The sequence below is a fragment of the Perca fluviatilis genome, chromosome 21 (assembly GCF_010015445.1).
Source record: "Perca fluviatilis chromosome 21, GENO_Pfluv_1.0, whole genome shotgun sequence".
In the NCBI taxonomy this organism is placed as follows: domain Eukaryota; kingdom Metazoa; phylum Chordata; class Actinopteri; order Perciformes; family Percidae; genus Perca; species Perca fluviatilis.
The window spans coordinates 17149096-17176887 of record NC_053132.1 but is presented as its reverse complement, the minus strand read 5'-3'; the positions used below and the strand labels follow the sequence as shown (position 1 = coordinate 17176887).

Below are 27792 nucleotides of genomic sequence, written 5' to 3'. Positions count from 1 at the left end.
AGGACCTGCCTTTTTCCAATTAGGATGCAAATGAGATTAATTAATGGATGCATTATAAGAGGGTTTTAACTTATTTTAACCTCTTAAAGAGAGTTCATGTACATGTTGAAAGGCAAAATAACCCAATCCTCCTCTTACAAATTAAAAGTAGAATTCATAAACAAGGAAATGCACCCTTGCTCAATTTCATGCACTCAGTTTTTTTGTTGCTATGTATGACCTTTAATTTGTGGTGCAGCTAATGTTAGCTGTAGCTGACTCTTGTCTACTTGTGCTACTGTTACCCTGTGCTTTAGCATTCATCATTATACTTTAACTTTCCACTCATGGCCACAGTTGAGTAAAAGTCAAAGAGTCTTGCTTTAAATGAGAACTCCAGGCAATTTTTACGTTAATCTTGATCGCTATAAATATGTGATTACTGTCGATAGCAAAAAAAGAACAGAATCGGTCTTAGCAAACTGGAGTTGCTGCAGCTAATGCCCATAGCTCCCGTTTTTTTTTTGCTATCGACAGTACTCACATATTTATAGCGATCAAGATTAACGTAAAAATTGCCTGGAGTTCTCCTTTAACTTAACTGGCTGTGACGGCCCACCCAGAGTGATAGAGAAAGACATCTGGCTTTCTGTGCAGCTCTCTTTAGATCTTGCAGGAGCCTGGGTGGGTCTCAGCTGGTCGTCGTAGAAACCTCGTCATAGAGGGGGGAGGGGCCAAAGGCACAAAATGGCTACTCTCCCAGGATGCACTCTGTCTTGCTGGGCAGCCTTAACATCTCCTCGTCGGTCTCCACATCTTTTGTAATTTGATTTAGGTTTACACCTTTTGCAACACTCGCTCACTCACTCACTCACACATACACTCACTCACCCATACATTTCTTACACTGTTGAATTATTTCATATCTCCACACCCCCATCTTATTTCCCAATATTTAAATAAATCAATTTATTTATTTATTTATTGGAACACATAGGGGCAGCTCCTGGATCATAGGTTGACTGTTGTGTTTTCAGCAGTTTGGTGTTCCTCTTCATTGGTAAGTAGTTACAATGCACTCTGGGGAAGAGATTATTTTGTGTGCTTTTAAGTGTCACCTTTCACATTCTAATTAATAACTGCCAGTTATAAGCACTAAGGTTTAAAGGAGTTCCACACAGTGGTTTTCATTTGAGTTTGCCAATGTTAGAGAGGTCTATTGCCTTGTCCACTCCTTAGGTCTGGTTTAATGAGTGTTAGTCTGAGAGCAAGAAATAATATTGGTTGGAGCTAAACTCTTCAATAGGCATAAGAAATTTGATCTGGATGACTGGACACGTTTTGTTATTTTGTGATTTTGAAAAGTGCTATACAAAGTTATCACTTTTTAGTTCTCAATTCTTCCTTTAATTACATGTGTTGAAACAAAGAAAACATTGAAAATTGCTTCATCATTCCTGGTCCGTACTGAAGTGATAGAATATCATCAGTTTTGCAGTGGAATGACCAGTTTACTTTGCTACTTAGCTCGTTCCCTCAGTATGTACTGTGAAAAAGCATCTTCTTATATCTTTTTATTAAAATGACAGCGATAGACATTTTGAATAGTGAGGGCATCATGGCTTGTCCTGGTTCCTGAGAGAAAGCACACCTGCATTGCAGGGAGCCACAGAGGCGTGTTGCCACAGCTTGTTGTTATACTGGTGACGGTCACTGGGGGGGGACAAAGACAAAGTTTTCTTTCCCACAGGATGAGTGTGGCTCATATTTCAACCTATGATCTGAATCAGGACTACACACTGCCAGAGAAGTGACTCTCAACCTGCAGTTGCAGTCTTGCATCCAACAATGAATGAATAAATGAATAAATGAATAAATGAATAAATGAATAAACGAATAAATTCATTTCATTTTTTATTTATTAAACAGGAAAAGATTAAAGACAATCGGGCCTGACTCAGTGTAAAACTGATTTTCAGCAGGTTCCTGCTCTGCAGAACATAAACACATACACAACAAAAACTCCTAGACAGAACATTAACAAACACACAGACCAGGAGAATGAGCAACAGGGCAAAGCCATAAAGCTGACTCAATGGTCACAGGTATACCTATATAAATATAATAAATAAATACATAAATACATACATATAGGAATACAATTTTGGTGGGAGTCAAAATATAAATCATGATTGTTAGAAATACATATACACAAATGTATTAATGTATGTAATGCTGTTTTGTTGAAAGCGTTTTAAAACTCAAAATTGTGCTTGAGCTGAAATTTTCACAAATCTGGTAACCACTGTGATGAAAAACTGTACGCACTAGTATGGATTGTGAAAAAATATAGTACAGAAATCATGCTTTGCAAGTATTATGGCTGTTAATCGTGTCTTCTGCAATACTCTTTGTTGTTTTCTTTAGTCTAGTGTATGTTGGCTGTTTCTTTTAATTACTTTCAACATGTTGATGACATCAATGTGGTTGCAAACGTCACTGCTTATCCTTGAAGAGACTTTCAGGTTGCCAGCATGACAAGGTGTAACCTTTTTATTCATTTTGACTTAAGTTTATTCACTCACTGAGAATACTACACAAAATGTGCAAAACAAAATATTAAATATTTTTTTCACTCCTATCCCCTCTGTCCCCAGTTCAGCCTGAGGGGTTGTGGAAAAATGTCATTGCTGATCTTTTCACTCTAATATGAAGAAAGAAATTAGTCTGAATTGTTATCAATGAACTCCGCATTGAGTTTAGTCCTGCATCTGCCATCCTATATTTCATCAACTCTCCTCCTTCCATGAACCCTCACTGGCCTTATGTTTGTGCTCATATGACCTTGTTTATTACTTCACAGGATCTGCTTTCATGTCACCAGTCTAATCCTCTGGACCCCCTGTTCAGCGTTAACAGGGGAAGGTGAAGAATGAAAGATCTAGAGCAGCTGAAGGTATGGTAGAGTTTGAATGCTTCACATGACATTGATGGATTGCTGTTCCTTTGCTGTAAGCTTGTATTTATAAATCATGACTTATCACCTGATGATTACACCACAAAGCTTTGTGGTATAATGTTTGGATTTTTAGGTGCATGTGCTGATTTTGTAGGCATATTTATTTGTATACAAAAGTTAAATATTAATAAAACTGATTGCATTGAGGTTCCGAGGTCTACACTGGTTTATTCTCATAGGTCTTCTGTAAATTAAATCAGTTTTAATTTAAACATTAACCTATTAAATGGAGGTAGGTAGAATTTAAAGTTATGCAATGCACTGATTCAAAATAATGACAATAAGCAAGTATACATTTTATACTATATCACTTACTATCATCTTTACTGTTAGTAAAACTATTTACACCTTTTTAATGCATTCAGTGTTTATTTCATTTAAAGACACACAATAACTTATAATTTTTGGTTTAAAAAGTGCAGGATAGACCCATGGCACAATGCATAATGCTACACCACTAAACACTATTCAACATTCACTTTTGTCAAAATGAACATGTTAATGATACACAAGCACTTAAAGAAATAGCAGCTTTTTGATAAATGTGTTTCTATATACAAAGATTTTGATTTTGAACAGTCCATAATTACTCCATAATATGCATTGCAGATAAACATATTTTTAGTTTTAGATATGTATTGTAAATTAAGTTTTAATGGAAACCTAAGAAAATAGAAATGGAAAACACACTTCACTGCTCTTGTTTAACTAAAAAACATGATGAATTTTGTCCCACCCAGAAACCTGGCAACATCCTCCCCTTGAAAGAGCTCTTGATCTGCTGTAGCAGTCTGATCTCCCTTCTGGCTTCGCTCCCCTCTCCCTCCTTCACTTCTTCAACTGCATAAAAATGATGACACTAGCTGGATGGTCAAGGTATATCCCAATGGTGAAGCACTGGGGGATATCCCTGATTTCTGTGTTTATGCCATTGAACCACACCTGGTATTGGGATCCACCCCACCCAAGACCCCAGGAGTGTTCATTCTCTCCCAGCCCGCATTGTCCGTCGCTTCCCCTCCTCCCTGCCCCTTCATAGGCGACTCCGGCGACCACCCATCCTGAATATTTCACCTCCCAGTAAGCTCGGAAGCCCAAGATGCCTTCTTTGCAAAGAACCTTTAGGGGAAAAGAACATAATGAAATAAGTTGAGTGGAGAAAAAATGTATATTTTACATTTTTATGACCTACAATCTCAATAAAACCTACCTGGGGTGTATGCTCATATCTCTCTGGTCTGTCCAGGACGGGACAAGTGACATCATCAGTCATGCGTGACACCTTGGATCCATCCTCTGTGATCCACAGCATCTTATTGGCTGTCTTGTCATCCAGGGAAAGGTTGATCCAGTCTGTGGGATGTGGAAAATATGCAGCCATGACGGATGAAAGCGAAAAAACTACATATCATGAGAGTGAGGAAATTAGTTTTTAAATGATCTTACGTTTCAGGAGATCAGCTCTGCATTTAGGCTCAGGGATGTTGGGCTCGTAGTCGGGGATATTCTCTGAGTGATGAAAAAAGTCACATTGTCATTATAAGATGGCAACAAAGTGACACAGTAACAAGCAGAAGCAGAGGTATTGTCTTAAAAATAAATTCAAATAAACCTTTTAAAAGGTAAGCCCTCCGTGTGTTCCAAGTTAGAGTTATATTAATTTCGTTGTTTACTTTAAAATCGTACTTGTTCGAGAAGCCAAATCTTTAGATTTTTTTTTCTCCATAAATATAATAGAAACATGACCGTCAACTGTACTTGTTGGATACTTTGGTTTTAATGTAAGAAAATGTACAACAATACACAAAATCTATGCATTATCTGTTGAGGAAGGGAAAGGGAGTTCACTCACCAGGTCTGCCGGTTGCCGGCATGATTCTCATATTGGGAGCATTGGTTGGCATCTTTATTGCTTATTGCCGTGTTGAGGTTTGCTGAATGTTAGTGTCTATCAGCGGTGTACTGCTGTTGTAATGCAAACAGCTTCTTTATATACCCCTAGGAAAGTGAGATTTGGGGGGGCCCTTGGGGCCCTGGTGCTCCCTGAGACAATTTTTGGTAAGGCATGTAGAGATAACGAGCTCACTAATGGGCATGCCATTGAGCCCACCAAACCAGGATATTCAGGTCAGGGTCAACACCCAACCCGCTGACCCCTATTCATCTGAATAGTTCTGAATGTGTTGTACAGTTACCCTGTCATCTCTTTGTCATCAAACACAGATCTTGAAAGTTAATACTGTACAGCAATGCGGTCCTCATGTATAGAACAGAGGGGTCACACAAGACTGGAAGAACAGCTTAACAGCACTTTGAGAAGAGAAACCAGGTTCCATTGAGTTTCATTTGGAGAAGAGTTCATCTCTGGTAAGTCTGTGCACTTTGAAAGAAGAGTGCTTCTCAGTAAAGGTGTTGTTTTTTTGTTTTTTATAATGTACCTGATTTCCTCTGCAATGTCAGTTTTAAATTCTTTTTTGTGGTATATTTTGAATCCGTAATGTCTGTATTTAGACACTTTTGAAATGCTTCTATGTTGTCTTATCATATTAATATATATGCTGCAATATACTGTTCTGTAGTCTATTAGCAGCCCATCAATGTTTATTGATTGATGGCATTGACCCAAAAAGTGATCTGATTTCAATATAAAGTTTTCAGTCAAGTGCAGTATATCACAATGAAATCATGAGGGATTTATTTTTAACTAACATTTGACTTTGAATTTATGACCATTCAGAAGAAGTACATTGGTACATTTTACTAAAAAAAAGGAAGTTCCACTTTATTAAAAGATATTGAGACCTATAGACTCTGTAGAAGGTTAAAAACTGAAGTCATTGACCATGCAGAGCAGCCACTGAAGCTCAGCCCCGGCTTTTCACAACAAAGATCACTGTCAGCAGAGTTTTAAAAGTCTGTTGCCCCTGGTTTTTAATCGTATGAGAGGAGGTTGGAGGAATTTAGATAGCCACACGCAAACCTGTCACCCACACTCCCTCTCCTTTATGTTCAATAGGGCAGTCTGGGCAGTTACTGTTTATTATGTCCCTGGTATTTACTGTTCAGTATGTCCCTAGGATTTACGGTTAAGTATGTCCGTTGCATTGCACTTACTGCTTCAGTTAGTCATCTGCTTGGGCAGGCAGGAACACAAGAAGGACGGGACAGCCTTGACTAGAAGTTTGGCAGGGTGCCGGAGCAGTAAACACCTGAGACACGAAACTTATAGTGGAGAGCATATCACAGGGAAGGGTTTACAACCAGAGACATGCTTTTTCTTTTAACCCAGGCCGTGGACATCAAGGTACTTGTGATGGTAAATGGTCGATATGATAATGCAAGTCAAGAGCGTAGCTAAGTCTGGTATGATAACCTAAGGCCCCCCCCAGTCAAGTGACTCCCAGTCATCTTAGGTCATATAGTAAGTAATGATTTCAAATATTTGGTTTTGTGTTATTGTGTTTTGTCAAGAATTGTCTTCTTACTTAATTAAATATGTTTACATAAGTTAAACGTATAACAAAACTTAATATGGACTTATTTGTATCAATCAAAGCTTGACAAAAACTGTAGTAATGTATGTAGATTTATAAAGGATAGTCAGATTTGTTATTGTTTTTGTTTTACATTTTAAATGTTCAATGTAAGAATAGTAATATATAATAGTACTCCATAATACTCAATTACAGAACAGTTGCATATTTATACTTGTTCAATATGTTGCACATTGGCACCTGTTGGACCTCACACTGCATGACATCATTCACTGTGTGTGTGTGTGTGTGTGTGTGTGTGTGTGTGTGTGTGTGTGTGTGTGTGTGTGTGTGTGTGTGTGTGTGTGTGTGTGTGTGTGTGTGTGTGTGAGACACCAATCCCACCCCCATCCACCATCAATGCTGTCACTGTACAATGTGGAGAGATCAGTGGTAGTCATGTGGGGGGGTACTTGGTGCTAGGGGATGTCCTGCTGGCATCCAAGCATCAATCTAACATTTTTAAACATACAAACACAGCTCCAATTACAAGCCTTATGCCTCCCCCTCCATTCTATTGAAAAATGTGATCTTCCGTTCATGTCCACGTCACCGGCTCTCGTTCCTTCACCTCTGTCCTACATCACAAGGTATAAAGAGTGCATTAATCTTTCACTCAGTGGAGTCAACAGAATACTCAGACAGACCCGTGTTTCATCAGGGCTGAGACAGGCTTACTGCAGCAGCTTAAACGGCCGGTATCAAGATGCCCACCACCAACAGAATCATTTCTGACACCTGGATGTCAGATAAAGGTGAACTTTATTTTCTACATTTTACACCATTTATAATCCATTGGTTTAAACACAGAATTTTTCAATTCAAGAATGTCTCATTTGCAATCAAATCCATCTGAATATTTCAAGATCCAACTTCAAATGGCTTTAAATAACTTTGCAGCATAACTAATGCAGAAATCATTATCAACAATGCTTCAAATGTACTCTTTTAATAACCCCAGCCGGTCCGTGTCTGCTGCCATTTTTACTATTCTCTGAGGCAGATCCTGAGTGAATGGGTCACTAGAGTGTATGTCTGTGTGGAAAGCGTAATATTTCATTGGCCGATTTCATGCTTGTCCTTATGAGGGGCATATAATGGTTTTACTGCCCAGTAGCAAGAATCTGCAAGTGTCAACATCATCTGCATTAAAAAAAGATTTAACTGTATGTGTAGTATATTACCAGCCTGGAAAATCTGTGACATTGAGCGGGATTGTAACTCATTTATGTCAGGCTCTATAGACTGTATTATCATGACAACAATATTTATGTCTGACTCAAAAACATTCATTCAAACCCCATCACTAACAAGCCCCCGTACAGATTGCCCACAATCTGAAATGTTTTGTATGGTGTCATGTTCATGTAATGAGGCAAGACAAAGCAGTTATTTTCTATCACCTTGTGCTATATCCAGACAAGCAGCTTAACATTCTCACATTGGTCTCTCTCAGCCTCCAGTCAACAGAGCCATACTGTAAATATCAGCTCATTTAGATGTGACACACTGGGTGGCATAAAAAATAACTTAAGTTAAAAAAAAAAAGTGAATAATAATTATTAAAAGACAAGTTAGTTACATGCTGAGCTTCACCTTGAACTCAACCTGCAATACCGTGCTATTTTTCCTTGCATGCCAGGATAGGTTATAAAAGATGTTGTAAATAAAAACATATCACTTAGTTGACGCTGCCATGTTAATGCTGAGGGGATTAAGTGTCTCCTGTTTCTGATCCCCGTTAACAACAAAATAGAGACTGCATGCTTACCTTGGTATTAGTTACAAAATGTCATCATGGCTGAGCCTGCTCTGTAACTAGAATTTATCAAGTATTACTCTAAGGAAAGTTATGACCCAAAACTGCCGCCTGTAATCAAGTTTAACTTGAAATCTAAATGCTGGCAGACTTAAATAATTTTATATCTGTATATTATTAGCTGGAGAGACATTATTAAGTTTAGGGATATATTTGTGTTACAATTCATTATCTCTATTGCAGAAGAGCTTTTCATTTGAAATTGGATGCCTTTACTTAATTCTCCTGGTTGTTATTTACCTCCAGTGATGGACTGGGATCAGCCCTGGCATGTGCAACACACGGCCCTATTTAATAAATAGCTAGCTTGGAGTGAATTTTTCCACCCACACTACAATCTTAAATATTTGTGGCTGCATGCATAAAATAACTTTCAGTTAAAATTATCAGTAGTGGCCCATAGGGGTCCATAGTGAGGCGGCCCTTCTGGCATTTGCCCAAATTCCAGATGGCCAATCCGTCACTGTTTACCTCAATAAACAAATGCGGTATCTACATCTCCAACTTCTCATCTGATAAACTGCTCGGAGCTTCATGCTGCACTCCCGTGTGACTAAAGCCAACTGAGCAGCATGTGAGGTGTCTTGTTAATTCCAAACTCCTGGCATGAATCATCCACTGGCTCCAGAAAGCATGCGGTTGCTGATGTGATGATCTGACAGAGGCAGATGGTTTTCTAAGTATACACCGTTTTGTACTTCATTATCACCTGTTGTGACATATCTGACACATACCGCTGCCTATAGTATTTATACCAGCCTAGTATGTTGATCTTAATATAGGTTACTCTGGTGAAAACAAATTGTAGTTTTTGTTAATTATATTTCTTTGCAGTAAAAAAAGCTCAAGATCTCAGTTCGCCATCTCCAGTTCACCTGTCCTTGTCTGACTCCTCTGTCACTCCTCAGAGAAGATCCCAGTCTACGTCAAAATATCCCCAAACTGGTCTTGGAAAGACCCAAGAGATATGAGTATTCTCCCCAGGTACAGTGTGAAGATGCAGTTAGCTTATGTTTTAAATGAAGCTATTTATAATGTATTTTCTTTTGATCTTCAAGATGGTGTAAAATGAGATGAGAGATGCAATGGAATTGTCATCACGCTGTCATAGCTGGTGGAGTTTAATGTGATTGTGTCCTGAGGCAACTGGTTTGGCATTGCAAATCGAAGAAAGCGATGCTGCTGTAAATTCAGTGCACTGGCAGCTGTAGTAAATCACAGGTCATTCCCGTCCACGTTCCAAAAGGGTCTTTGCAGAGAAGGCATCCTGGGCTTCAGAGGCTACTGGGAGGTAGAGTTCTCAGGGTGAGTTTTGGTCGGCGTTGCGTACGAACGAGCAGGAAGGAGAAACAGCGATGGATCCTGCGGCCTGGGAGAGAACGAAGAGTCCTGGGCTATTGGCTGGTCTGGTTCCCACTATCATGCCTGGCACAAAGGCCGCCTTCTACAGATCATGGAGATTCCTAAGTACTCCACAATTGGCTTATACCTTGACCAGCCTGCTGGCATCCTAAATTTCTATGGTGTAGAGGAGGGAAAGGAGGGAGAGGAGAGCACAGGAGTCAAGGAGGTTCATATTTTGCAGCAGATTAGGAGCTCCTTTGAGCAGAAAATGATACCAGGTTTCTGGGTGGGGCCACAGTCACACTGTTTGGTCATAAAGAAGGAGGAATAAAGGACTGAATCCGCATTATAATATCTCATCAAAAAAACATAAAAGTCAGTGATTATTAGCTGAACTCTGGCTGAGAGAGAGGAGTGAAACTATATCTCAACCTTTTGTAATATAGCTAGAATTATGGCAGCTTTTAACATAAAAATGATACCAGCATGGTCCTGTTAATATTTGTCTTCCATAAGCTTGCATAAATCCAACGCACATCGTAATTAAAAACATTAGCACACATGATATATATTGCTTATACACAGTATCTCTGAGGCAGTTATACAGTTTGTATCTTTCGTTAAAGGCCATCAGGTAGCTTTTATGGACTTTCCTGAAACCACCGGACCACTCAAGGTTTATACTGATACATTTATATTTCATTTTATTCCTTCATTGTTTGCTATGAATGTATAGGGTTACCTCATTCGATATGAATGTATGCATAATGTAAAGTAAATAATAAAACCCTGAGTGAGAACATTTTGTCCTGGTTTGTTAACTTGTATATTCGCAAAAGACAATGACATGTACTGGAGGAATTAACAGTACAGTATGCTGATCATTTTCATTTCCTTAAGGTGGGCTCTTAGCATGACCTACCTACATACAGTACAGGCCAAAAGTTTGGACACACCTTCTCATTCAATGCGTTTCCTTTATTTTCATGACTATTTACATTGTAGATTCTCACTGAAGCCATCAAAACTATGAATGAACACGTGGAATTATGTACTTAACAAAAAAGTGTGAAATAACTGAAAACATGCCTTATATTCTAGTTTCTTCAAAGTAGCCACCCTTTGCTCTGATTACTGCTTTGCACACTCTTGGCATTCTCTTGATGAGCTTCAAGAGGTAGTCACCTGTAATGGTTTTCCAACAGTCTTAAAGGAGTTCCCAGAGATGCTTAGCACTTGTTGGCCCTTTTGCCTTCACTCTGCGGTCCAGCTCACCCCAAACCATCTCGATTGGGTTCAGGTCCGGTGACTGTGGAGGGCAGGTCATCTGGCGCAGCACTCCATCACTCTCCTTCTTGGTCAAATAGCCCTTACACAGCCTGGAGGTGTGTTTGGGCTCATTGTCCTGTTGAAAAATAAATGATGGTCCAACTAAACGCAAACCGGATGGGATGGCATGTCGCTGCAGGATGCTGTGGTAGCCATGCTGGTTCCTTATGCCTTCAATTTTGAATAAATCCCCAACAGTGTCACCAGCAAAGCACGCCCACACCATCACACCTCCTCCTCCATGCTTCACGGTGGGAACCAGGCATGTAGAATCCATCCGTTCACCTTTTCTGCGTCGCACAAAGACACGGCGGTTGGAACCAAAGATCTCAAATTTGGACTCATCAGACCAAAGCACAGATTTCCACTGGTCTAATGTCCATTCCTTGTGTTTCTTGGCCAAAACAAATCTCTTCTGCTTGTTGCCTCTTCTTAGCAGTGGTTTCCTAGCAGCTATTTTACCATGAAGGCCTGATTCGCGCAGTCTCCTCTTAACAGTTGTTCTAGAGATGTGTCTGCTGCTAGAACTCTGTGTGGCATTCATCTGGTCTCTAATCTGAGCTGCTGTTAACTTGTGATTTCTGAGGCTGGTGACTCGGATGAACTTATCCTCAGCAGCAGTGGTGACTCTTGGTCTTCCTTTCCTGGGGCGGTCCTCATGTGAGCCAGTTTCATTGTAGCGCTTGATGATTTTTGCGACTGCACTTGGGGACACATTCAAAGTTTTCGCAATTTTCCGGACTGACTGACCTTCATTTGTTAAAGTAATGATGGCCACTCGTTTCTCTTTACTTAGCTGATTGGTTCTTGCCATAATATGAATTCTAACAGTTATCCAATAGGGCTGTCAGCTGTGTATCAACCTGACTTCTGCACAACACAACTGATGGTCCCAACTGCATTAATAAGGGAAAAAATGTCACTAATTAACCCTGACAAGGCACACCTGTGAAGTGAAAACCATTGCAGGTGACTACCTCATGAAGCTCATTGAGAGAACACCAAGGGTTTACAGCGCTATCAAAAAAGCAAAGGGTGGCTACTTTGAGGAATCTAAAATATAAGACATGTTTTCAGTTATTTCACACTTTTTTGTTAAGTACATAATTCCATATGTGTTCATTCATAGTTTTGATGCCTTCAGTGAGAATCTACAATGTAAATAGTCATGAAAATAAAGAAAACGCATTGAATGAGAAGGTGTGTCCAAACTTTTGGCCTGTACTGTAGTTAATGTAATATTGTAATTGACAAAAAAAAACTGAAGCTCTTGATGCAAGACTTGGTAACTTAATTTCCGAATTCACAGAGCCTCAGTAATTACAACATACATGGATTAAATGGGCCATAAATCTGTCACATAATTTAATTTGACTGATGTGTCTTTGTTTATGTGGTTCTGCTTCTGCCTGTGTTGACAACACTGTCAAGACCAGTTTCTGAATCTTACTTTCACTCATGTTTGCAACTGTCTCCTTGCTTTTCTAAACGTACTCCTAAAGTTTCACGAGTGTCAAATGTCAGCACTAGCCGTACAGTACTTATATCCATATGTCAAAGTCAAGTGCACCCCAAACCCCCCCGAACCATACACCAACTTGACCCCTGCTGAGCACCCGTTTCAATGACCTCGACACCTCTTTCAGACATTCCTCTCAAGCTCCCCTGCCTCATCTTTACTGAGGGTATATAAGTCAAGTGGAAGACAAATACTTTGCACTTTTACTTTTGGACGACTCAAAGGATTTTGAAGCGCCTGGATGTGAATTATTGGCACACAGCGTCAATATGCCCAGCGGACCCGATTCTGCAACAATCCTCTCAGAAACCAACAAACCAGGTACAACAAGTTTGTACAATATACATTATCTTTAAATTAAAAATGTATACATTTGCATTGTAACAAATGACGAATAAGTCAATTGTCTATCTGCTGGGGCAGTCACCAACAGATGCGCCTTGCCTTGTTGAACACTGGATATGTGTTAACTAAGTTTCAGAATGTCACACATTTCATTATGTGGAATAAGCAAGAAAGGTTTATTCAAGAAACGGTTTATTATATATATTGTATTATATGACATATCTAATACAGACATATACTAAAATGAGACATATGTCAAACACAGCCACACATACATATGAGTTTTACATAATTTAAGTCCTTTAACTATAGTGCATGCTGTGCCTTTTAATATAATTTGTTTTGATTGTTTCCATAATAGATGTGCGGTACATTATTTTGAAATGAAAAACTCAACTATCATCTTAGGGATGATTATACCTTTCAAACATTGCAGGGATACTACTGAGTGGAAAATGACGGTGCAAGCTTTTCAGAATAAGACACTAACTGTAAACTACAATTTGTCAAATGTCCATAACTGTACAATATTAGAAATGTATGCAGGTGTCACTTATGTGACATTTAGTCTCAAAAGTTGATGAATAACTTAGTCTCTATATTCTTAGTGTTGCATGTCAGCATTTTTAGAGAGTTGAGTCATGTGTTTGTGTGAAACTGAAAACGACTCTTGCAGTTTAACCTTTGGCCTCAACCTTTTTAGGGAAGAAAATGAAATCCAACAAGAATGAGAAGACAAATGCAGGTAACGGACTTGCATTAATTCATACTTTTCATGTAGTGACCATTAGTTTGTATTTAAGTCAATTTCCTTTCGTTACAGGAAACGTTTTGGTTTATGTGCCGGGCATCCCAGAGCCAACAAGCAGAGCTGAGCTCATGAAGCGTACGCACAAAGATTTTTTTTTTTCTCAAATCTTTTAATGTTCAGCAATATTTTTTTCAGGATTTAATTTAAAAAACACCGTTGTTTAATGTTCTCTTGTAGACTGGATGCATTTTACATTGGATGATAAAACTGCCAACAAGATGTTGTGGATTTCTGACCGCGGGTTTAAGGTGTTTCGTAGAACTGAGGAGGTTTGTCCCGTCCTTGATAGACCAGAGAGATACGAGTACTCTCCACAGGTAAGACAGAAAATAATACAGATACAGGCTGTCTTGCAAAGCTACAAATGTTTTTCATTTGACTTCCTTTTTTTATTTCTTCAAAGGTGGTGTGCAAAGAAGGAATTTGGAACATGAGGGCCTACTGGGAGGTGGAGTATTCGGGGTGGGTGGTAATTGGAGTCACCTATGAAGGAGCAGGAAGGAGGGCACATTCTGGGCCGTGCGGCCTCGGAGAAAATGAGGAGTCCTGGGGTCTGTGTTGGTCAGGAACACGTTACCAGATCTGGTTCAACGGTAGGAACAACGACATAAAGGATGTCCCGTACTGCTCCACAATTGGAGTTTACATCGACCAGCCTGCGGGGGTTATAAGCTTTTATGTTGTGACCGGTGAGGGGGCAGAGAGGGAGGTTAAGCTGTTGCAAAAATTTAAGACTACTATAGAGAAAAAGATTCTTCCAGGTTTCTGGATAGGAATTCAATCCTCATGCACAATACTGCAGAGACCAGAATGAATTGCTGAAGCTAAAAAAACAGATCAAATTTGTTAATGATGATGACAGTCAGGTTTTGACACTTTGACAAATGTTAAATGCTGCACAAATTCTTGTAATTCTTATTCAATACCTGAAACTGTTTTTAATCGATCTAACTTTGAGAAATGCATTTCTTTTTTGTGTACTTTTTTGTCTAGTACTTTTTTATCCTATACTCCTTTATTGTATACTGTATGTCTGGTTCTATAGCATCAGATTGGATATTTATGCACTGATTATGATTTTGATGTATGAATGTTGAATGTCTTTATGACATCTGAAATAAAGAATGTATTACTATAAATGAATGTGTATATACAATTACTTTTTAAACAAAATATTCTTCTCCATTGTCATGTTTATAATGTATGTTTGTTTATTTTGTCATATTTAGTGTAAGTTAAATACCTCTGATACCTCTGTGACACCTCTGTTAGCTTTTTTTATAGAGATCAAAGCAACAACATCTACTGAATTTAATGCAAATCTTCTACTAAAAAAAAGAGAAAAGATGTCTGTGGTCATTCCCTAATGGATGAAAGCCAGATAAGGTTGCAGTTCACTGCATCGATCTCGTCTGGATTTGGCTGAGTAAAGAAGAAGGAGCGAGAATCACTCCCTCTTAAATAAAGGCGCTCTCTTTGATATGTGAGAGGCTCCAGTCTGAAGATCACTTTCCCACTTTGACAGGTGGGCCACAACACCTGCCGCCTTCAAACCTAAAGCATGAGCTTTACCGCAACTTAAAGTGGCCACACCGTCAAACACTGAACATTCACACTCTTGGAGACCCAATGCATCACGCAACCCTATTTAACAAGTGGAGTTTTATACATGCCAGTATTTCATGCACTTTAACTGCTGTCATTTCTTTCACATACTGCACAATGAAGGTCATGTGTGACTGAGACAACTTGGAAAAGATATATATAGATATATATATATATCTATATATATATCTATATGTACATAGATACATATGAACCCTCATGCATAGTCAGTCATAGTCAGTAGAACCAACACTCTTCCAGTAGTGGCTCAAAAATGATCTAAATTAAAATTAATGCTTTTTGTGTTCAATATGTTCATAATAACAGTGTATCAAATGAGAATGTGAACACATTGTGACAATATGAAAGGGGTCGCTCATAGTGCTGAACCTGAAGGGAAATATCACCTGAATCTGCCACAGCTCCCCTCTGTTTCACAGTGACTTCAGCTCACGGTTTAGCTGTCTGGCCAGCGACTTCACTGTTTTGATTCAATCTCACAGCTCTCATAGCGACAATATCGGCCACAGCAGGCAGCTGTTGTCAGCCAAAAAGCTGTAAAACCCCACTGTATAGTACACTGCTCAGCAGCATACTGCAGACAGACAGTTTGTGACTTGTGATATTTTCCTCAGGAGTTGGTAAAGACCAAAAACAGAGCCAAAAGGAGAGAAAATATTGGACTTAAATTCATCAGGTGGACAGAAACACGACTCCAAATGAATGATAATGTTGCTCCTTAACTGCTGTATGTGTGAATAAGCAACTTTTTGCTAACCAGTCATTGCAGGTTTAGTCAGTCCTGCTCATAGACTGCAGGTTATACTATACTTAGCTACAAAAGTATACTTATTCATGGCAAAGGTTCATCCACAGCTGCAGTAATGTTATAGCTAGTTTAGTAGCTACTGCATAATGTAGGGTAATTAGATTATTAAAGTCAATACTTTTTTTACATAGCTTACTGTAATTTTAATCAAAGTGTAAATGTTTTAAAAAAAAAGGCTATCAATATGGTAATATTTTTCTGAGGATATAAATATAAATATCACTTGTATGGTCAAATGTAGGTAAAACTGTCTTTCTGTGTAAAGTAATGTGGTGATGCAAATCACAGTTGAGATGTGGCCCACTACTTACAAAAGTGCCTGATCAGGAAGAAAGATCCCTAAATTTACATCGGAATTGACTACAGATCATTTTTGACCGACTTTTGGGGTAATACAAAAGTAAAATAGCTATCCAAAGATTTTTCGAGGAACAAAAATATGTTTTCATCTTTTTTTTACTTGGGGGAAAACCAGTTATTTAATTAACATGTAGCCCCATTTTGGCAATGTACTGAAGGTATTTCAGGCCCAATCTTATATTACATTGAGTGCACATTCCAAATGGGATACTTGGTGAATGTTTACATAGTAGATATAGGTTGTCACACCTCCTAAATAGTTCCCAAATACACTTACTACATTTGAAAATAATGTATAAACAAATATTTGTTTCACTAAAGATTGAAATACTGTAAACAAAGATATAGTTACATAAATGTGTGTGTATGGACACCTGTGATCAGAGACCTCTAAGTATGATTTATGCAGTGGTGCCAATGATGAGTATAAGTGAGAATTTACGGTCGGTGAGCACGACAGTTAAACCTGCAAGACATCCATCGTGGTGCAAAGAAAACACAACTGGAGACCATGATCCTAGAGTAATCACACCCAGAGCGCCAGTGCCCTACATGTTAGTTTCTAGATGATGTATCTCGATTAGCCTATGCTAGGCATGTGAGTGAGTGGTAACTCTAAGCTTGTGTCATGAGCAAAGTGGTATATGCTATATAAGTGACACATATAGCATGACACATAGGTTCGGAGAAAGAGAGTGTCCCACATTTCATGCTGCACTGCTTTGCACACAATACAGACTCTGAATACCAGCCAATAAACACTTCAAATCAAAGTCCAAATGCTTTTCAGCAAAACAAAGTCATTTATGATTTTTATGATGCATCCATATATGATTTTGAAATACACAAATTGTGAAATGTACAGTATAATTCAAAAACAGCATTTTATTTCCATGTCAATGTCCTTGCGTCTTCCAGAAATCATGACACATTTAAGTCATTTCTAACACTTGTAAAGCAACTCAATTAGTTGTGTTCAGTAGCTGGTTCTAAATTACATTGATGTGCTCCCATGATGGTATTATTCCCACCTGGTCCAACACCACACCATCAATGGTATGCAGCACTCATTAATGCTGGCACTATTGGTCCCAGCAGATTTACTGTCATGTGGCTACTGGCTCGCATTCAAATTGTACAGTCTACCATGGCCTGATGAGAGCATCAGTTACACGATGATATGATGCTCTCTCTTAAAGAACACACCCACACACACACACACACACACACACACACACACACACACACACACCTAATAAGGACAGCACGCAGGAGCCGTCGGAGGAAAATGTCTTTGTCAAAAGAAAGAAGCAGGCTCAAAGTGCTTTTGTTCAAGTTCATATCTGTTTTGTAAATAGACTGTTACCTATGTACTTATACTCTTTACACTAAAAGAAAGGGACACATTTGGAGTTGTTATTAATCAGTTATAATGCAATGGTTTTACTGGTCCGGCCCACTTGAGATAGAATTGGACTGTATGTTGCCCTAAATTGAGTTTGACACACCTGTCTACACAGCAGTATGACGTTATTAAAATTAGCTCTCCCAAAACTTAAAAAATAAATAAAAAATAAACTAAAATTGTCATAAAGCATTTCTGTGTGTATTTCAGCCACATTTTATATCTACATTACTTATTGATTTGAATACTTTTTTGTAAATCAGTCAAAAGAAGCTGTAAGTGATGTAGAAAATTAGTAAACAGCTCCACCTGCTGGATATTTGTCATTTGTACACAACAAAAAGCAAAACATTTTATTCACATTAAGGGCTGACTGTATGCTGAAATGTATTATGCATCCCTTCATACATGTTGCATTTGGAACACAATAAAATAGAAATGATGAATGGGAACATAGAAACGCATCATAAATTTACTGAATGTTGAGATGAAATATTATAGATACACTTTCTACAATATTCTTTCTGCATTATTTTTAATTTACTTTCATAGAATTTTTTGACTAAGTGGGGACTGTAATGAAATTTCATACAACTATAAAACAATTTCATAATATTTGGTTACGTTTTTAATTTCAATTTTGTTCATTGCATCATTTAAAAAGTTCACTTTATTTATTTATGTATTTATTTATTTATTATTATTTATTTCAAATGTACTTATGCAATTATTTAATATTGAACACTTTGGGGGCTCCTTATATAACGGGTTATTGTGGAGACTAGCTAATTGTCTTATGTCAAGAACCACATTTCCCATAAGCCTTGAAACCACTGTCCCTGCTTCCTAAATGAGCACGCCCCACAGGTTGTTTAGTGTGTAACAGGAGATGATAAGTAGCCCGCAGCTGTCAGTCAACAGGGCTGATTGTCTAGTATGCTAAAAGGACGGCTCGTAAATATCTAAAGGTGGATTCGTCCCCTGTGAGAACTAGACATCCTGGGCATCTGAGGTCATGACCATCCTGGTCAAAACCAAATGACCTGGACATGTGAGATACTAATTATAAGATGGCATGATTCGTATTTAAGTGTTGAGCACTGTTTTGTGCTGTATTCACAGTATGTGCTGAGGTTGAAAAATAGCATGAATACCAACCAGCCAGGCATTTAGACTGCTTTCCTGTGAGAGTATATTTAGACTTGATTTTCCTCCTATCTCATTGTTCATATCATAGCTCTTAAAATACCTTTCGTATCTTCCTCTTGAACAGCAATAATGCCAGCTCTCCTGCGGCATCTGTAGTGGCCCCAAGCTTTCACTGTTCCTTTAAGAGCTTTAAGAGGTTTTCGATATTATCCATGAATAGAAAAACTCACACTCTTGTTTTCACCTTAAAGCACTGCATAGCTGATTTCTAATGGATGGATTAGTGAAGCACCATCTTTCTCGTGTCGTGCATGCCAGACGAGGCAATTCAGATTCTATCTTGAGAATTTTTGAAGAACTCCACAAGATGCTGACTCAGTGCAGTAGAAAACTTAAATGTAGCCTGCCATCTGGGAAAATGTTTTTGCCTAATTCTGAAAAAACTTTAAAGTATAGACTGACTCATTTTAAGATAATGGGATTATGTCTGATATTGAATATAGATATTATGATTGTTCTTTCCAAAATGTAAACTGTAAGTTTGTCAAATATGCTTTAGTTTACTTTAGAATGTTTTAGAATGTAGCTTCACCTACTTAATTTATACAGTATATGTAGTATTATGATTATTGTATATAATACATATTGCATACATACCAAATTATTCAAAATAACAATAATAATGAGACACAGATAAAAGTAACACAGTAATGCGTTTGAGTCAATTGAAAATCAGAACACACAATCACAATTATCACTATATTTATTTCTGAATTACATGAGAATTACAATATTGTTTATGTATGTAAAAAGAAACATTTAGAAAGTGTGAGGAGCTTCCCAAACCCACCAGCACAGAAGAAGCAGATGGTAACAACTTCCTCTGTGCTGGTCGGGCAGGGGCTCGTATTATTCCTCAAAGGGTCTTCAGACAGTAATTGTTGCCTGGAAGCAAGTAGGGCGCTGAGAGTGGCCCAGTGGTCTGCTGTGGTGCTGGGTCTGCCTGAGATGATTGGCTGGTTGACGTCCATTCTCAGCTGCCCGACGAGTGCCAAAATCACAGAGGACTCCTGCCCTGTTAAAACAGACAAACAAGTGAGTAATGTTGAATTTGGCCTCCAATGATAGAATGATAAACAATGGAATAATATTAAAGAAGGTTTCTGTAATAAATGTAATCCACATTTGTAGAGGTAACTTATTGTCGCTTTATGTCCCTACTGGTACTTTTGTAGTCTAAAGCCGCCAACGCATGATCCGTGTCAAAACTGCTCTGCGCTGGCCGTTCCATTGGTTTCCTATGGAGAGAGCAGTGCCAACTAAGCGCAGCGCTATCCTTGGCGTTGCGCACTGCTCGGAATTGCCGCCGTGCGCTCAAAGTTCAAATTATTTCAACTTTGACCTTGTTGCCGCTGACCTTTCAAGGCACAACCAATTCCAAAACGTTCCTGTGCTGCGCTTTGCCTCTCTGCGCCCTACCTCGCGGTTTTGCTGCGGATCATGTGTAGGCGGCTTTAGTGAGGGGATTACTTACTTAGCCGACTGAAAGAAAGGCGACCACCGCTCTTCTGCTGGACTTGTAGTCATCCTGGTCCTGCAGTCGTCCATCCTTCTCATCTGGTCTGTCTCATGCTGGTTCTGTAGTCATCCTGGTCCTGTACTCATCCATCCTTCTCATCTGGTCTGCTCTCATGCTGGTTCTGTAGTCATCCTGGTCCTAGTCGTCCATCCTTCTCATCCGGTCCAGAGTAAACACCTAGAAAAATATATAACAGTATAACAGAGTGAGTAAGATTTATAATGCCTTAACTATTCAATTAGTGAGATTACTGTCATTAATTGTTAACTTACCTCTGGTATAGGCATCTACAGCTATGTTTAAAAAGCCAAAGAACAACAAGTGCCCTTAGGCAAAACACTGAACCCCGCATTGCTCCCAATGGTCAGGCCAGTGCCTTGCAAGGTAGCTTTCTGACGATGTGATTTGCGGATTTGTTATTGTTGTGCTTGTGATCTCTGCACTGATACTTATTTGTTTTGTTATTATTTTATTTTCGGAGTAATGTTTAACTAAAGCACTGCTTGACACCATGTTGTGTTTTATATACCATCAGGACCATGTTATGGTTTGTTGTATGGTATTGTAAAGTATCTGTTGTTTGTAACACATGTTGTCTGTGTTTGTTTGTTTTTATCTTTATTTTTTAATACGGCTGCAGCATGGGTTAAGTGCCCAAGACATATTTCCCACCTTGTGGGACAATAAAGTTAATCTTGATCTTGATCTAGTATTTGACTGAAAGTGCCACATAAATGCAATTAATTTAGGTGTCATATACATTACCATTAATGCAAACTATTATTCAAAAGAGAAAATAACTAGTGACCAGAGTCATAGCCAACCCCACCAGAAACATGGGAAGGCTACCTAAGTCTTTGCCAGCCTTCAAGATTACAAAGGGACAATCCTGCTTCCAGATACAAATAGGCACTGGTGCAAAATGCTACCAAGGGATTTATCTACCAGATATATTTTTTATCTGCCAGACGCAAAGATTTTCCAATCTTGCAGCAAACAGTCCCAAACTCTGTCCTAATCAGAGTCGCTGTCTTCAGTTCCTCTCATGTAATCAAAAGGACCCATCCAGTATCTCCTGAATGGGGCGGGGCCAAGACCTGAAGTTGAGGGTGCAGACTCCCTGGAGCTGTCGTCCCTTCTTCTATATGTGGAGGGGCCGAGGCCTGAGGAGGAGTGTGCAGACTCCCTGGAGCTATCTTCCCTTCTTCTGTATGTGGAGGGGCCGAGGCCTGAGGAGGGGTGTGCAAACTCCCTGGAGCTGTCTTCCCTTCTTCTGTATGTGGGGGGGCCGAGGCCTGAGGAGGGGTGTGCAAACTCCCTGGAGCTGTCGTCCCTTCTTCTGTATGTGGAGGGGCCGAGGCCTGAGGAGGGGTGTGCAAACTCCCTGGAGCTGTCGTCCCTTCTTCTGTATGTGGAGGGGCCAAGGCCTGAAGTGAGGGTGCAGACTCCCTGGAGCTGTCGTCCCTTCTTCTGTATGTGGAGGGGCCAAGGCCTGAAGTCGAGGTGCAGACTCCCTGGAGCTATCTTCCCTTCTTCTGTATGTGGGGGCCAAGGCCTGAAGTCGAGGGTGCAGACTCCCTGGAGCTGTCGTCCCTTCTTCTGTATGTGGAGGGGCCGAGGCCTGAGGAGGGGTGTGCAAACTCCCTGGAGCTGTCGTCCCTTCTTCTGTATGTGGAGGGGCCGAGGCCTGAGGAGGGGTGTGCAAACTCCCTGGAGCTGTTGTCCCTTCTTCTGTATGTGGGGGGGCCAAGGCCTGAAGTCGAGGGTGCAGACTCCCTGGAGCTGTCGTCCCTTCTTCTGTATGTGGAGGGGCCTCGGCCTGAAGTCGTGGGTGCAGCCTCCCTGGAGCTGTCTTCCCTTCTTCTGTATGTGGAGGGGCCGAGGCCTGAAGTCGAGGGTGCAGACTCCCTGGAGCTGTCGTCCCTTCTTCTGTATGTGGAGGGGCCGAGGCCTGAAGTCGAGGGTGCAGACTCCCTGGAGCTGTCTTCCCTTCTTCTGTATGTGGGGGGGCCGAGGCCTGAAGTCGAGGGTGCAGACTCCCTGGAGCTGTCTTCCCTTCTTCTGTATGTGGGGGGGCCGAGGCCTGAAGTCGAGGGTGCAGCCTCCCTGGAGCTGTCGTCCCTTCTTCTGTATGTGGAGGGGTCGAGGCCTGAGGAGGGGTGTGCAGACTCCCTGGAGCTGTCTTCCCTTCTTCTATATGTAGAGGAGCTGAGGCCTGAAGTCGAGGGCGGTGACTCATCGTGGCTGTCCTCACAATTCCACTTCAGCCTCTTCGTACTTACCTGCAAGGTGTCGCTCTCTTCCCTGCTTCTCTTTGTGGAGGAGCCAAGGCCTGAAGTCGAGGGTGTAGACTCCCTGGAGCTGTCTTCCCTGCTCCTGTATATGTAGGGGCCGAGGCCTGAAGTCGAGGGTGGTGACTCATCTTGGCTGTCCTCACAATTCCACTTCAGCCTCTTCATACTTACCTGCAAGGTGTCGCTCTCTTCCCTGCTTCTCTTTGTGGAGGAGCCGAGGCCTGAGGTTGAAGATGCAGACTCTTCTGACCTTTGAGAGGCTGAGGGACCATCTTCAGGTTGTCTTACTTGCAGCGCAGGAAGCTCCTGCTGCTGACCACCAAATGGAAAGAGCCAAAATGGAGCACCAGTGGGAATGGAAGGACACACTGGTGGACATTGCTGCCAAAATTCTGGAGGTGGGAAGTGCTGGTTGAGAGGGGAGTGAGGTAGGATGTCGTCATCATCACTATAATCTTCAACATCCTCGTCAACGTCCTCTTGCTCCTCTTCTTCTGCATCCTCATCCTCTTCAGACATGGAGCCATACCCAGAATCTTCAGACCAGTCAGACCAATCGTCCTCATCATCGGTGTCCACATCATCCTCCTCCTCGTCAGTGTCCTCAAGTTGATGGTCATCTTCTCTGAGAGGGGGAAAACGGTGACCAATGTTATACTCACCTTCCTCATACTCACCTTCCTCTTCAGGGAGACCACGTTCTGCAGGACGCAGGAAGTTGTCTACATGGCCTGAGGGGAACAAAGATCAAATGTAAAACTTCATGTTTAACTAAAATGTCTAATGCGACTTCAAATAATTAGGATTTCTCATAACATTACATATTTTGATTAAATTAGCAACAATTAAAGTTAAAATAATAACGGCATTCATACTTATACTACGACTGCATTACATGTGTCATAAAGCCACCAACAGACAAGGCTATAAAAGGCTACACCCTTTTTAACAGTAATGCCAAATATTCTGCAGTTTTGCCTCAGTTATTTTGAACAGATGACAACATCAGAATTAATTCATGCTGCATTTATATAAAAATAACCATTATTTACTATTGTTGGTCACATTGAAAAACTAACCTAACTGTTGATCTGTCAAACTTGAAAAAAATACTGTTGACTTGATATTACAATTGTATTCAGATATGTGGCTGAAGAGTGTAACTCATATTTTAGCAAATAAACCCCCCAAAAATAATAGTTTGGAAACTAAACTGGAAATATAAACATGTTTTCACATGACAGCACATAACAGCTACAATAATAATAAAAATGGTAATGATAGTAATTGTTAATCATAAGGTGTAGGCTACAAGAACATCGCTTTTTAATTGTTGGGCGAGAAAAGAATCTCGCGTTATGCGCTTTTACGCACGGAGAGCTACACAATTCAACTGCCACACACATGTTATGATAAAAGAAGTTAATATAATTAATATGATATAATTTTATAATTTTAAACTTTTTAAGATTTAACAAACGAATTCCGCGTTCCAACCACACACATTACCGTGCCCTGGTTTAATTACACCTGTGCGTCTTGACCTCCCGACGTTCGAGCCTAATAGTTCCATCGTCTCCATGGTGCTCAACTAAAATACTTTTTTGGCATTTTATGAATTTTGGACCGGTCGCCATCTGTTTTCAGCAAATTCGATGTATATTTTGTAAGATGTGTTGCCCTCTAATAAATAACAGTGTTTTCAAATCCATACACTAATTGTTGATACATTCCACACATGTCCCTCGATATTTAAGACATGCTGTCTAGCAAATAATTATTTTACAGGAGAAATTGTCAAGTAAAAGTCTGTTTTAACCTGTGTTTTACCAACAGGCCTAACGTTAATGGCCGTCCACCTTTAAATTCTAAAAGTGACACCGATTTCAACAACTACTGATAAAGATTGGCTAGTTTTATGGAATAAATCAATGAATCAGAGATAAGTAGGCTATACTTACAATAAAAAGAAAAAATCTAAAAGTTGTCTTACCTGCAATCATGTGCAACCCATGGACGCATCCCCTCAGAAACTCCTGCAGGTGCTCCTCAGGTATACGAGCAGAGGCCATTACCAAGCTCTTCCTTTGACCACAATAGTTAGTGATTCAGTAGTTGTGTTGTTCTTTGTCGTTCTTTTGTTCTTCCAAATGAACAGTTTGCAGTAGGTTATCTCCAGCGGTTTAAAACTCCAAGAGTTTGCTTTCCACAGATTGGATTTTGCATGAAGCCCAAGTCAAAATGCAAAGTGAGAAATCAGAATGGTCTGCAGCCCTTATATAGGCTCCGTGGGTCATCGTTCTGTTTCCATGACATTAATTGACGTACACGCCTGCGTGTGATTGGCCGAATGGGCACTATATGAATTTATTTTATTTTTTATTTCTGACATTCTGAGTTATTACTTAGGCATTGTAAACCTTTTACAACCTGTTTCAATGAAAAATAGGGCTTCTACAAATAGCCTAGTTAAAAGTTGAATACACAGCCAGAGAGAATACACTTTCTGTAAGTATCCTTGAATATGAACCTTATTTGCATTTAGATGAAAAATACATTAAAACATTTTTATTTTTTTAAATGCCCCTCAAGCTGGCTGGCTCGACCACCACGGCTTGCGTGTTCTCTGTTTCCTTCTCTGTGACATACTTCGCCTTGTTGATGTTGTAAATTTGGAAATTAGCAAATTAAAATCGATGTGAAATCTTGTCGAACGGCTTTCGTGATCGCAATTAAAAGTCGACGCGAAAGGTTTAGTTGTTGTTGTTGTTAAAAGCAGACAAATGAAACCACAGAACATAACTTACGCTCATGTATGACATACCTCAGCCGGGGTTTTAACTTGCATCTCAACATTGTTAACCACTGCTCCATCTCATTGAAGCTGAGAGATAAAGAAGATCACTAAAGCTGCAGAAACTTCACCTTCATCAAACAGCAGAATAATAGTTTTGAGACGGAAACCTGTTCACACTGAAACATGTTCATGCTAACAAACTAACAAAGTCTATTTCTTCTCTGTGACAGCCATTATGCTTGACAGAGTCCTTAGAGCTCAGCTGTTGGAGCTGCTCCACAGTCTGAGGGTTGTGGGTTCAAATTTCACTGCTGATTTTTTCCTTTTCCTTCTGTCATGTTGTGAAAACCTTTTTATTTTATCAACCTTTATTTTATCAACTTTCCTAACTTGTGAAGTGACTCAAATCCCAGCTGAAATGTATCAGAGCTGCAGAGGAGGTCAGCAGCTGTGTGTCTTTATGAAACAGACGTCCATCTAAGGGTTGACAGAAGGAAACCACAAAAATTACAAGTGGGATCCAAACTCACAACCTTTAGACTGAGGAGCAGCTGAGCTCGCAGGATTCTCTGAGATTACTTTGATATTTTGATTAGCCTGCAAATTCAGGGGATTGCTCCACATTTGTGGGCGTCAACGATAGGTTTCAGGTTATTTAATGGATAAATAGAGGTAGAGAAATCTACAGTATTAAAGGATTTTGATTGGTTATTTCTTTCGTTTAAGGTCTTTCATAAAACACGTAAAATAATTTTGTTCTGGCTTTTTATTTGAGCCAATCCTTTCTTTCCTGTTCAGGGTTATGAATGGCTTTCTTAAGGGGTTTTCATATGTAACAGTAGTAAAAAGAAAAACAGTGCTGAAGGAATTTTGATCCCGCAACCTTTAGACTGTGGAACAGTTTCTCTACCAGCTTTGCTCTCAGGGTTCTAGAAGAGGAGGTGACTTTTACAGAGAAGAATTGGATTTTGTTTGTCTGTATGAATATGCTTTAATGTGAACATGTTTCAGTGTCAACATGTTTCAGTCTGCAGGTTGACAAAGGTGACGTTTATCCAGTTTGATCTGTTTTGTCTCTCTGGTTCTTTGAGTCAACCCGCGTTGAAGATGGAACAGTGGTTAAAGACACCGACCAGGGATGTTGAGATGTGGGCTTGAACCCCCCTGAAGTATGCCACACTGGAGTGAAAGTGATGAATCTATGTTTGTAAGTGGTTTAATTTATTTGCTCTTGATTTCAACCGCTCGGATCACTCGTGTCCATTTCAACTTGTGAATTTCCAAATTTATGACATCGTCCAAGGAGGATCAACGTGCAAAATTTCTGAATTTACAACATCATCTGAGGAGGAAGAAACAGAGAACACGTAAGTCCAAGTTAGCCCAGGTGGTCGAGCTAGCTAGCTTAGCTAGCTTGACAGGCATTTCAAAAAATAATCTTCGCTTATGTTATCACTTTAAATGTGTGTGTTTTAGTGCTCTGCAGGCTGTCCAACTGACTCTGCAGGTGATAGAGGAGCTGATGATGAGACCTTCACCTGCATATTACATAAGACTTTTTATTGGATCATCTGCATGCTTTTAGTTTAGAACTTTTATCTTACAGAAAACCCTGTACAGACTAATATCACAGGTTACACTGATGAAATAGACTTTGTTGTCATGCAATGTTGTTGGTTCTATGTGTGTGTGTGTGTGTGTGTGTGTGTGTGTGTGTGTGTGTGTGTGTGTGTGTGTGTGTGTGTGTGTGTGTGTGTGTGTGTGTGTGTGTGTGTGTGTGTCCTGTCCGCCTGCCTGGGAACCCTTTGCAATGTCAGGTTGCCCACACCACTCACTCTTGTCCAGCCTGGTATGTCCTCCACCATTGGCCCTCAGCTCTGTGCCTCAGCCAGCCATGTCCATCACTCCTCTAACATTATATATTGCTTCATTATATTGTAGCATACAAGAGGAAAGCTTACGTGTAATCATTACTATTGATGATTTAATTATATTGTTAATTTTAATAATCACTACCTTTTATAGATGTAAGCTATTTAAACATATTTTTCCTTTCCAATCTGGACTGTTGACTGC

The 27792-nt window shown here is 39.9% G+C and overlaps 2 protein-coding genes and 2 long non-coding RNA genes across 4 annotated transcripts; 3 read left to right on the top strand and 1 right to left on the bottom strand.

The window, feature by feature from the left end:
* Positions 1-996: 996 nt before the first annotated feature.
* LOC120550705 lies at positions 997-3848 on the top strand. The gene is made up of 3 exons (XR_005637768.1): positions 997-1039; positions 2843-2935; positions 3739-3848. It is a non-coding gene; the product is annotated as an uncharacterized LOC120550705 (long non-coding RNA).
* LOC120550704 (stonustoxin subunit beta-like) lies at positions 3805-4941 on the bottom strand. The gene is made up of 4 exons (XM_039787390.1): positions 4851-4941; positions 4445-4507; positions 4209-4351; positions 3805-4117 (listed from the first exon to the last, which is right to left on the bottom strand). The coding sequence occupies exons 1-4, from the start codon at positions 4900-4902 to the stop codon at positions 3827-3829; spliced, it is 549 nt and encodes a 182-aa protein (XP_039643324.1). The 5' UTR covers positions 4903-4941; the 3' UTR covers positions 3805-3826.
* A 291-nt stretch (positions 4942-5232) lies between these two features.
* On the top strand, positions 5233-9283 carry LOC120550706. The gene is made up of 3 exons (XR_005637769.1): positions 5233-5365; positions 7193-7286; positions 9185-9283. It is a non-coding gene; the product is annotated as an uncharacterized LOC120550706 (long non-coding RNA).
* Positions 9284-12369: 3086 nt separating this feature from the next.
* On the top strand, positions 12370-14815 carry LOC120551528 (stonustoxin subunit beta-like). The gene is made up of 5 exons (XM_039789008.1): positions 12370-12863; positions 13591-13632; positions 13711-13773; positions 13876-14015; positions 14102-14815. Exons 1-5 carry the CDS (start codon positions 12812-12814, stop codon positions 14510-14512), a joined length of 708 nt encoding a protein of 235 aa, XP_039644942.1. The 5' UTR covers positions 12370-12811; the 3' UTR covers positions 14513-14815.
* Positions 14816-27792: the final 12977 nt, after the last annotated feature.

What these genes read in the sequence shown, in the direction of transcription:
- LOC120551528 (XM_039789008.1), top strand. Translation starts at nt 12,812, where the DNA reads ATGCCCAGCGGACCCGATTCTGCAACAATCCTCTCAGAAACCAACAAA. An exon ending in CTCAGAAACCAACAAACCAG is followed by an intron (nt 12,864 to 13,590) that starts GTACAACAAGTT and finishes CAACCTTTTTAG; the next exon opens with GGAAGAAAATGAAATCCAAC. An exon ending in GATACGAGTACTCTCCACAG is followed by an intron (nt 14,016 to 14,101) that starts GTAAGACAGAAA and finishes ATTTCTTCAAAG; the next exon opens with GTGGTGTGCAAAGAAGGAAT.
- LOC120550704 (XM_039787390.1), bottom strand. Translation starts at nt 4,902, where the DNA reads ATGCCAACCAATGCTCCCAATATGAGAATCATGCCGGCAACCGGCAGA. An exon ending in GCCGGCAACCGGCAGACCTG is followed by an intron (nt 4,508 to 4,850) that starts GTGAGTGAACTC and finishes TTCATCACTCAG; the next exon opens with AGAATATCCCCGACTACGAG. An exon ending in GATATGAGCATACACCCCAG is followed by an intron (nt 4,118 to 4,208) that starts GTAGGTTTTATT and finishes TTTCCCCTAAAG; the next exon opens with GTTCTTTGCAAAGAAGGCAT.